We start from the raw sequence: 11,465 nt of genomic DNA on the forward strand, positions 1-11,465 counted from the left end.
AAATACTGTGCTAGGCACGGAGGATAGAAAGCTGATGAGGCAAGCTTTTGCCCTCAGGGCACTCACAGACCAGTGGGCGCAAACCCAGAGGGTTACACAGCCTTCCCTGGTAGCTGCCACGGCACTGTGTATCCCTCCGCTTTGCCCCCACTGGCCTGTGAGCACCCGGGAGGGCTTTCAGAAGAGGCCTCCTTTGAGCCCCGTCTTGAGGGGAGACCACACGTCGAAGGGAACTGCTTGAGAGAGTCCTTTGCTTAGCCCCTCCGTATAAGTGGAGGCTCCCACCCCACACCCTGAGATGCGCCTCTGGCAAACATTAGGTGCCAATGCTTCCCCCTCGTTTCTGTGTTAGTTGTAGTCTCTCGGGCTGTCCTCTAGCTGACAACTACTCATCAGAAGAGTCACAGTGTCTGACAGACTAGAAGCTTCCAGAGGGCAGGAACCCAGAAAATCTAGGTAATTATTTCCGGCACATACCAAAAGCTACTGCGAGGACAAGATCCCCTTGAAGGTGCTGACAGTGGTAGGAGAGGGCGGCTCTGCTACTGATTTCATGACTTTGACCTCTGCATCCTATTCTCCTTCTCTCTCCCCAAAACAATGTTTTTTGTCAATTTCTGCTTCTATTTCCCCATCTTCCTCCCCACTTCTGTGTGTGTATTTCCAGAAAAAAAAATGTTTTGTTGTTGTTTTCCTTTTTCTGATGCTTCCCATATTAACTGCTTCTGTTTTCCCTCTCTCCATTTTCTCGAGGTCTTCCTTCCACTCACCGCGCCTGTTTCTCCGTCACCTTCCCTCTCTCGCTGTATATCAAGCTATGTTCTCCCTTTCTCATCTTTCTCTTCATCCCTCAGTTTGTCGCTGCCTTTGTCTCTCGCGGTATTTTCTTCCCTACCAAATGTAATATTTCGAGATTGTAACATCGATTGAGGCAGACAATGGAAAACTGTCCAGCCTCCACTGCAAATTCATTCTTAATCCTACGAAAAATGCAACCTATTGCACGGTGAGACAAAAACCTCTGTCTGCTTTTCCTGCTTGGGGGCGGGGTGAGAGGTAGGCGGTGGAGGGAGGTGCTGGAGAAATTATCCCATCATTGACAGAACAATTACGAATTTTCAATCACAATGACTCTCTGATTTGCTATGGAAAAAGTGTTACCTCTGCTATTTCAACACAAAATTTGGCTCTTTAGTGGTTGGGAGAATAACGCTTACTTTCGCTACTCACCCCCCCTCGCCCCCCCCCCCCGCCCTTCCTACTAAAAGGGGAGAGAAATATAGCGTCCCTGGGTGGGCTCGAACCACCAACCTTTCGGTTAACAGCCGAACGCGCTAACCGATTGCGCCACAGAGACTGCGACGACCGCCAGGGTGGCAGTGAGCCGAGTCAATGGGAGTGAACCTGCGACGGTACAGGAGGCAGGAATGAAATTCTGCAATGTGGCAAAAGTCAGACTCCGGGAAGAAAGGAAAGGGTCCCAATCCAGGGAAGGTAGGAGGCGGGACGCGCACGCCTCTCCTACATGGGCTCTGGGAGGGGCCGTCACCGGTTTCCTAGGGTAAGGAAGATATGGGAAAGCCCGGAACGTCCCTTTTTAGGGTGACCCGAGACTTGGAGATAAGTGAAGTCGACTTGCCGAGAGTCCCCAAAATCATAATAACCTTCGCCCTCCAAACCCCTTTGCAGCTGAACCCCTGTAGCCGCAGAATACCCGCGACGCCCTCCCTCAGCCCCCCTGAAACATTAAATATGCACTTAATGGGTGCCTCCTAAACACCAGGCACCGTTCTAGGCCACTGAAAGTCCAGAGCCTAGCATAGTGCCTGGCACACAACAGATGTAAGGATTTCTCGAATGAAAAAATGAAACAAACTAGCGTGAGTAATACGCCCGACCCACACAGCGTGCTCATAAGTAACGCTGTGGCGTTAAAGGTGGGCCGCAGGCCCCTATCTCTAGCGCCACTGGCCCACGCGCACGCACGTCCCGGCCAGGTTTCTGGCGTCCTGAGTTCGGGTCCGCCGCGATCCCAGCTCGCACCGCGACGCCGGGCTCTTCCGCACTCACAGTGACTTTTCACTTTCCGCTTTCCCAGTCTCCGTTTTGGCTTCTCAACCAAACCCCTGATCTGATGACTGACAGAATGCTTAGCCAATAGAAAGCCAAAATATCCCGGAAGGGTCGGCCTTTCAGCCGGTAGAGAGAAAGCAACAAGAGTGGTTGCGCAGTGAGGGTGTTCGTCCGGTTGCTGAAATTGTGGCGGCTGGAGGTTCTCGTACACTGCAGTCATGGTGAGATGCGGAGCGGGGAGAAGGGACATGGGGTAGGGGTTGAGGAAGGAGATGGCGTCGTGGGAGGTGTGGAAGGCGGAGAGGGCGTGGTGGTCGATTGAAGGAAGCAGCTCCAGTTTGATGGGGAGCGAACCGCGGCGAGGACCCAGGGGGTGAATGCGGCTCCTCGCAGCCGCCCCGCGCTAATCTCAGGGCTGGATTCGGGACGTCCGGGCGCCTCCAGAGTGGAGGACGGTGCATGCGGGAGCCTCTGGATCAGGGGCTGCGCCGGGGGCTAGGGCCGCGTTTGGTCCCTCACGCTGAGCACCTCCGCTCTGTCTGCCCCAGTCTATTATGTCCTATAACGGAGGGGCCGTCATGGCCATGAAGGGGAAGAACTGTGTGGCCATCGCTGCCGACAGGCGCTTCGGGATCCAGGCTCAGATGGTGACCACGGACTTCCAGAAGATCTTTCCCATGGGCGACCGGCTGTACATCGGCTTGGCCGGACTCGCCACCGACGTCCAGACAGTGTAAGTGGTGGGGGTCCCCGCCCACACCCAGGCCTCTTCTTGGACCAGCCTTGCCTGGCGTCTTGAGTGGCCTGGGTCAGTCATCTACCAAACAGCACCAGCGAACCTGAGACTTTACTGGACCCCTTGAACGATACAGAGTTGTAGCCTAACCAACTTTTACCAGCATTTCCTCTGTGCCAGACTGTGGAAAGCAGCTTACGTGCATGGATTCATTTAATCCTCTTAACGACGTTACAGTGTTGCTGTCCCATTTTGCAGATGAAGAAGCTGAGGGTCTCAGTGTTTGCCCAGGATGCAAGCTATTGAATGTCACCCAGGATCCCAGTGCAGGTCTCCCCCAGGCCAAAGCCTGTGCTCAGTCCTTAAAGAACTTCAGGTCTAGTTGACAGACAAGGCAGGCATAGATGGGAAAGAAAACTAACCCATGATGAGCTGGTGCATATTAACGGCCAGTTATCTAGTTGCCAGTGGTTCTGTGGTTTGAGAGAAGGGAGAGTCTGGGAGAGAAGTAGGTAGCTACTGTGATGGTCTAGGTGTGAGGGTCCTGCTCCTAGCGGGATGGTAATGGTGGGAAAGGAGAGGAAGGCGTTTCTGAGAGTTGTTCCTGACCAGCTACTTGGAGATTGTGAGGCCAAAGAGTCATTCACTGAAGTTGGGGGTCTGTCATTTTTATCTGTTTCTAGTAACTGGTGCTTGGCATGACGGCAGTCTCGAAATGTTTTCAAGGTGATTTCTGTTTTGAGTATGTTGACTGAAATATAGAAATTGGGAGGACTAGTTTCGGGAGAAAAGTGATGATTTTGATTCTCACACCAATTTTGAAGGAACGACGCGAGCCAAGTAGAAACATCTTGGGAGCAATTGGGGTCTTGAAATTATATCTCAGGGCTAGAGAGGCATTGGTGATATGTTGGGTCTATGGGAACAGATTCTGAAGAGACACAACATATAGAGGGAAAAAAATAAGCTGCGCTTTGAGAGCTGAACTGTATATTTAGCAGTGAAGGAAGAAGAGGCCAGAGGAAGAGAATCAGGGTGGGGTTTCAGGAGGGAAGATGTGGTCACAGGTGGCAGGTCCTGCAGGAAGCTGGTGGCCTTAACAGCGGCAGTGCCGGGACTTAGTTCTTAGAAGATCGGAAGAGTAGTTCGCTAATGTGGGTGGAAGCTTGTCAGAAAATTTTCTCTCTCATTTCCCTTAAAGCGCCCTAAGTCTCAAGGACATATAACTTGGAAATTCTTCCTGGGATGTAAGCCAGCCAGCTCTTTCTTTCCAGTCCTGGTGGAATCAGAGAATGATAGCTTAGAGTTCCTGTCCTTGTGAAGGCCCCCAGCAGACTTCCTCTCTCCAGTCCCTGCCGTTCTGCTCACTCCATTTCCTTTTCTCACCAAGTTTGCTTGTTTGTTGGCGGTAATTGCCAGTTTTGCCAGGCCTCATTTTCCTCACCTGTAAGGTGAAGCTCAGGTCAGGTCTAAGGCCCTTTGTTCTGGTGTCCTGTGACTCATGGCTTTGCTTCCAGGAGGTATGGCATTGGTCTGCTCCCTGCAGGGGCCTGTCCCTCAGCTCTGAGATGGCACTGGAGGAGATGTGGTCTTTTTCCTAGGCACTTTCCAGTCCACTAGTGCAGTAGCTGCTGCTTATTAACACACATAAGCCTTTGCAGTTTTCTGAGCACCTTGTCATGCACCCGTCTGTTATCTCACCGTCAGGTGATTTAGTTGGTCCCCATCCTATGGATGGAAGAATTGAGTGAGAGGATGAAGGCCCAGCCCGGGTCAGCCCTCAGTCCACTGCTCTTTCTAGTAGAAGCTGCCATGACTATGTCTGCAGCGAGACTCACACCTAGAGTGTAGAAGGAGCTGTGCATTTTATTGTATGTAAATAATTCCTTAAAAAAGGGGAAAAATCCACTTCCTAACTCCGCTTTTCTCCCCTCAAAAAAAGTATGGGGAAAAAGGGTTAGCAGTGTGGCATGTCTACATGCAATGTGTTGGACAAGTCCTGAAAGTGGACATGAGGCTGGACTTCTGGTGAGAAAACCACTGGGAGGGGCTGGCCCTGTGGCCGAGTGGTTAAGTTCGCGCGCTCCGTGGTAGACGGCCCAGTGTTTCGTTGGTTCAAATCCTGGGCGCGGACGTGGCACTGCTCATCAGACCACTCTGAGGCGGCATCCCACATGCCACAACTAGAAGGACCCACAACGGAGAATATACAACTGTGTACCAGGGGGCTTTGGGGAGAAAAAAGGAAAAAAATAAAATCTTTAAAAAAAAAAAAAAAGAAAAGAAAACCACTGTGAGAGGGAGAGAGGAGTCTCGGTGTGGGCTGAGATTGTGGTCCCTATGTACCTCCTGACCTCCACAGGGTGGACACCAGGGGACATTCAGCAGTGACTTACTAACTCCCTTTCTCCTCCTGCCACAGTGCCCAGCGCCTCAAGTTCCGGCTGAACCTTTATGAGCTGAAGGAAGGTCGGCAGATCAAGCCTCAAACCCTCATGAGCATGGTGGCCAACCTCTTGTACGAGAAACGGTGAGTGGAAGTGTAGCTGGGGACTGGGGGACTGCAGAAACCTTTGATTGGCCAAGTAGGTTGTAGTATGGAGGGGGTGCCCAGGACGGCAATTCCTCCTGTTTCCCTGTTTCGTATTAGCAGGACGATATCCTTGTTATTTTAGGGGTCTGTTTTCTGTGGGCCTGCCTAACAACCAAATAGAAAAGAAAAGCCTACTTCAGAAGAAGGCAGAGAATGCGTATAGCAGATGAACTTGCTTCTAGGCAACAGAATTAACCCCACTGGAGATGCCCTGGCGTCTCCCAGCCAGGAGCCACCCTTACTCCAGAGCTCACTGTGTCGGCCTTAGATTCTCTGGAATACATGGAACCTAGGGTTGGGGTATGTTAGTTTTTATCAGTTCTCTTTGAGGACTTTATGATGAGAAAAGAAGGGGCTTAACTGTAGAATTCAGTGCAGAAGCTGGGATAGAATTGAAGGGAGAACCAACCCCATAGGCGTTTCGCCCTGTACCTCTGGGCAGAACCGGTGGCAAGAACACAAATTGAGCTCTTTTTTTCTTTTTTTTTTTAAACTTTTTATTTTAAAATAATTTTAGACTTTATCAAAAAAGTTGCAAAAGTACCCTTTGTTTTCAAAACTAAGTCTTTGTCATTTCCATACTTGGAGCAATGTTATTGCCTTTTTAGCATTAAAAAGTTAAAAAGAAAAAAAGGGTTACCTTTTTTTTAGTGTGTGTTAATATTCTCAGCTGTGAATTGTCTACCATGTGTGGTAATCATGTTTATCAGACTCCCAAATTGGGAAAGGCTTAACAAAAGATTTTTTTAAACTCATTTATCTAGGGGGAAAAAGTCTTATAAAGTTGTAAAAAATAACTCACATTTCGGTATATATTTAATGGCTCTTGTTTATTGCAAACAATAAAATTACAGGACATTGAGGGTGACCTGGAAAATTCTAGGTTCTGATCGGCTCTAGTCAGGAGCTTTCTCTACAAGCCCAACTGAAATCAATGATTTTCCAGCATGTTAGGCTAATGCAGTGATTTGCAAAGTTGAGCAATGTACAGACCCTTTTTAAGGAGAAAACTTCTCATGGACCCCAGAGAATCCATCAAGGCACCTCCGTTTGTGAAACACTGCCAGGAAAAGTTAACCCCTGACCTTCAGGTGACACCTTGGCATCGGCTTCTAGAAGTACAAATGCACACCCTGAACTGTCTTGTTGTATTTAGCTTTAAGGTTGTTACCCAGATAATACACACTATTTTTATATGAACTTTATTTTCAGTTTAATGAGAGAAAAATGCAAAATTTTAAATTTCTTGTAGAAATTGATACCCAGGGATCTGTTTGAGAAACACTGAATCAAAGCATGCTGCCCCAACCCCTTCTTCCACCTTAGAATTATTATTAGTTTTTAGAATTATTTTTTACAGCACTATAACTTAAGATTGTGCCCTGAGAAATTACTAGGAGCTGATATAAGACATATGGATAATGCCTTTTTACTTACTGTTTCTATTGAGTGTAGTGGCCATAAGTGTTTGAGTATTTTATATATAAAGATCCCTAACATCGATTCTTCTCAAAGTTCAGAGTCTAGAACAAGTTTCTGATAAGCTGCTATTTCCTGTCGGCAGACAATGAAAATAGCCCAGCTCACTGAGCATCCTTCTTTGCCTTGCCTGCTAGGCCACTCAGAACAGAACTTAGTATTTAGTCTGAGTGTCTTGTTTCTGTTTTAATGGTTTAGTTTTATTTTTCAGTGTTTTTCCTATAAACTGCTTCAAATCCTTTTTTGAAAGGAGTAGAGGTATGAATGTATAGATGGAGGATTGAATGGTGATACGACCTGGCTCAGGATAGGGAAGATTAAAAGAAAGCAGAATTCCTAAAGAGAGGAGAAGAAAGAGAGGATCAGGAGTAAGGAGGATATGAAGGTAAGTGTCAGAGAAAAGAAGAAGGAAAAAATCTTAGAGCGTTGCCAGATGCCAGGAGAAGGGGAGAGGGTTAATCAAAGCTGGCCACAGGGCAAGGGGATTTTCCAAATAGGCCCTCTGTTTTCCTCCCCGGGTCTGGGCCCGGGTCTTGTCTGAGTGTCTGAAGAGGCCTGAACAGGAAAGTGCACGTCCGTGAGTTCTGGTTTCTCTCTCTGCTCCTGGCCCCCACAGGTTTGGCCCCTACTACACTGAGCCAGTCATTGCGGGGTTGGACCCGAAGACCTTTAAGCCCTTCATCTGCTCTCTAGACCTCATCGGCTGCCCCATGGTGACTGACGACTTTGTAGTCAGTGGCACTTGCACAGAACAAATGTACGGGATGTGCGAGTCCCTCTGGGAGCCCAACATGGTGAGTCGGTGGCATGGAGTGGGGCTGGGTTCTGAGGTACATCAGGGAAAAATGTATTCACCTGGCAGATAATGGGGGCGATGGTACAGGTAGCAGAGAATGCCACAGCTGCTGAGCCTTGGGAGGGTGTCCAGAAACGCCATCTGCCAGGGCCCTGGTGCGGGTTGGTCGGCTCCAGGGAAGAGCCCCTTCTGTTAGAGACCCCAGTCAGATATTCACTTCAACAACAAGTAGTTCCTCACATTGGGTTTACAGGGTTCTCCCACGTGTTGATTGAACAAACATAGAACAATGTTGTAGAGGGTTAGAGGCAGCCCAACAGAATAGGCCCTGGAGCCAGTTTGTCTGGGTTGGAGACCCCAATCCAGCTACCATTTAATTAGTTATGTTCTTGGATAAGTCACTTCGCTTCTCTGTGCCTCCCTTTCGTCAGCTGGAGAATGGGGGTGATAATAGAACCGACCTCATGAGTGGTGGTGTGAGGAAAACATGCACAGATTGGAACCGTGCCTGACAGTGAGGGTTGGCTGTTGTGCCAGCTCTGCCATGCTCTGGGGACACCAGATAGTCTGCCTTCGAGGGCTCACTGCAGTCTAATGAAGCAAGGTGGACACCCCAAAACCTGTTAAAATGCAGTTTGCCAGGAAGAGGAGGAAAGAAAGGGCCTGGTTGGCAGAAGGAACAGCCTGTGCAAAGATGAGGAGCGGCCCGGGGTGTGCGGTGACTGGAGAGAGCTCGCTGTGGCTGCTGGAGTGCGGCTAGAATGCGTGGTGGGCGAATGATGGAGAGGGAGCTTGGGGTGAGACTGAAGTGCCTTGAATGCATGCCAAGGAGTTTGAACTTTCTTCTTTGGCATGGTGTCAAAGGCAGTAAGACACCTGACGAACCGTAGACCCGCACGTGGGTGCCATCAGCTATTGTAGTCACGTGCAGGAGGCACTGAGGTCCTGAGCAAAGCCACTGGCAGTGAGGGAGCCAGCAGCCAGAGTCTAGAGGACTTGGTCCCTTAAAGCGGAAGTGAAGGCGGTGGAGATATGAGGACGCCTGAGTTTCTAGCTAAGCCGCCAAGACAGAGGATGCAGGAGAGGGAGCAGGTTTGGGGAATGGATTCATGGTTGGACAGGCTGCTTTTTGAGGCACCTGTGGGACACCCGGGAGATGAGTCCCTCAGACAGCTGATAAAGCACAGAGGAGCCAAATAGGGATTCTTCTCCCCATTTTACAGAAGAAGAATTGAGGCTTGGTGAAGGGACATGTGACGTGCCCAAGGTCACACTGCTGGTTAGTGGAGGAAGCTCAGGGCTTGACCTTTGCATTACATAACCCTGCTTCCTTCTGAGAAGGAGCTGAGGGGGCTGCCCACCTCCAGGGAACCATCCCTCACTTCAGGCACCAGAGGGGCCAGAGCTGGGGACCTTGAGCCGAGAAAAAAGAGAGTTAAGGAGCCAGACCAAGTTAGGGTCCGAGGCTCTTTGGATTAAAAGGCTTCTGCTGTTTGCAGGATCCAGAACACCTGTTTGAAACCATCTCACAAGCCATGCTGAATGCCGTGGACCGGGATGCAGTGTCAGGCATGGGAGTCATCGTCCACATCATGTGAGTATGCATTGGGAGAAGTCTAGAAGCTTTGCAGACACCTGTCTCTCCCTCCCCAACAAACACCCCATCTTCCCAGCCCCCTGGTCAGGTGTGAAATAAGAAAGGCGCTTGCAGCAATCATGGGATAGCAGAAATCCATGCTTCCCTGAGTGGCAGCTGGGAGCCTACCCAGATTCCCCTGGCCCTGAGGCTCCATGACCCCAAGTCTCCTCCCCCTGCTCACAATGGACATTTCTTTCCTTCCTTAACAGTGTCCCCAGAGTCTCAGGGACCTGTGTGGGGATGAGCTACAGCAGGGCTACTGCAGACTGATGGACATTCTAGGCAGCTCCCTCTCTCCCAGCTCCCACCAGTGTGGAACCCACAACTGTACTGAACTGGGAACTATTTCCAACCCCCAGCCAGCTCCCTAACTGCCATCCCTTTTCAGTTTGTTTGGGGCTGTCTCCAGGAACCTGATTGGATGGACTAGAAGGTGTCCTTCCAACTGCTTTACTTGGGTACATCCCAGAATAAGCATTTAGACCCTTTTATTATGGGGTAGCCTGCTTAATTACTGTAAAAAACAGATTGGGGCTGATAGAGAGAATTTACCACCCCAAGGTTCTTTTATGTTCATTGGAGTGAAACCCATCAGACCTCCTTCCTAAGCCACTTGTTCTCCAGGCCCGGGGGAGCTCCTTCCCTTCTTCAGCTAGCCCTGAATCATCTCCACTCTTGATGGTTCCGCCTATGGGAAGCCTTCACTGGAGTCTCCCCATTTCTCCATTCTCGCCTTCCCCACCAGAGGCCGAGGGGACAGGCTAACGTGAACGTAACGTGAGCAGAACACTCAGGCCTAGGGCTAGGGCAGCCTGTGCTCTGGTCTGGATGAGTGTGGGCGCTTTGTCTCTCTCTGCAGTGAGAAGGACAGAATCACCACCAGGACACTGAAGGCCCGAATGGACTAACCCTGTTCCCACAGCCTACTTTTTTTTTTTTTTTTTTAAATAAAATACTGTTTCTTCCACTCCTGCTTCTTTGTCTTTGAGTCTTTTACCACAGGTCTGTCCCCAGCTGGGCAGTAGCCCACAGCTTCTCAGGGTGTAGATCCGCCCTCGGGTTCTCTTCTTGACTTGCAGCGTCCTGCACTGGGCACCAGCGGGGACGATATCCACACGTCACGGGTTGAGGGCCTGCTGCTCAGCCCTTGCACGCAGTGCTTTACACATTCTGCAGTTCAGTCACTGTAACCACTGACAGTAGTTGATAGCATCCTTGTTTAGGGGCAGGTCAGTGACTTGCTCAGGGCCACTTTAATAAGCGGTAGAGCACAGATGTAAACCAGCGCTCCAAAGCTTAGAATCCTTTCCACTCAGCTCTACTGGGAAACTCTCAAATCTTTTCTCATTGTTTCAGGTAGAACTTTGGCCAAGTACCCACAGGTAATACCCTTATGGATCAGTGTTTCTTCCCCTCAGCTGCACACGGGTCCCCTGAGGAGCTTCTTTCTTGTTTTTTTTTTTAAAGATTTTTTATTTTTCCTTTTTCTCCCAAAGTCCCCCGGTACATAGTTGTGTATTTTTAATTGTGGGTCCTTCTAGTTGTGGCCTATGGGACACCACCTCAACGTTGCCTGATGAGCAGTGCCATGTCCGTGCCCAGGATTCGAACCAGTGAAACCCTGGGCTGCTGCAGTGGAGTGCACAAAGTTAACCGCTCAGCCATGGGGCCGGCCCCCTCTCTGGGGAGCTTCTAAAACCCAGATATTTTGATTCCATCTCTCAAGATTCTGATTTAATTGGGCTTTGAAAGGGGCCTGGGCACTTGTCTTTTCTAAAAGTTCCCCAGATAATTCGAGCTTGCAACCTGTAGTAGATGCCCTAGTAAGGGGGAAGTTGGTATAGCATAGTGGTTCCCAAACTTTAGCCTCTATCAGTCACCTGACAGGCTTGTTAAAACACACTTTCTGGGGGCCAGCCCTGGTGGCCTAGTGGTTAAGTTCAGTATGCTCTGCTTTGACGGCCTGGGTTCGGTTCCCAGGTGCAGACCAACAACACTCGTCTGCAGCCATGGTGTGGCAGTGACCCACACACAAAATAGAGGAAGACTAGCAACAAATGTTAGGTCAGGGTGAATCTTCCTCAGGGGAAAAAAAAATTGATTCAGATCTGCAGAGGACCTGAGAATTTATATTTCTGATTCCCAGGTG

General features: G+C 49.7%; 1 protein-coding gene and 1 non-coding gene across 3 annotated transcripts; one reads left to right on the forward strand and one right to left on the reverse strand.

Annotated features, from left to right (window-relative positions):
* Positions 1-1,283: 1,283 nt before the first annotated feature.
* TRNAN-GUU (transfer RNA asparagine (anticodon GUU)) lies at positions 1,284-1,357 on the reverse strand. The gene has a single exon. It is a non-coding gene; the product is annotated as a tRNA-Asn (tRNA).
* Positions 1,358-2,167: 810 nt separating this feature from the next.
* Positions 2,168-10,289, forward strand: PSMB3 (proteasome 20S subunit beta 3). 2 transcript variants are annotated; one of them, XM_046677837.1, is made up of 6 exons: positions 2,168-2,294; positions 2,622-2,806; positions 5,232-5,339; positions 7,498-7,675; positions 9,177-9,271; positions 10,062-10,289. In XM_046677837.1, exons 1-6 carry the CDS (start codon positions 2,292-2,294, stop codon positions 10,084-10,086), a joined length of 594 nt encoding a protein of 197 aa, XP_046533793.1. In that variant the 5' UTR covers positions 2,168-2,291; the 3' UTR covers positions 10,087-10,289. The 2 variants fall into 2 exon arrangements, with proteins under 2 accessions (XP_046533793.1, XP_046533792.1); XM_046677836.1 differs by having other exon boundaries at positions 10,176-10,289.
* The last annotated feature ends 1,176 nt before the right edge of the window (positions 10,290-11,465 follow it).

Source organism: Equus quagga, chromosome 11 (assembly GCF_021613505.1).
Source record: "Equus quagga isolate Etosha38 chromosome 11, UCLA_HA_Equagga_1.0, whole genome shotgun sequence".
NCBI lineage: Eukaryota > Metazoa > Chordata > Mammalia > Perissodactyla > Equidae > Equus > Equus quagga.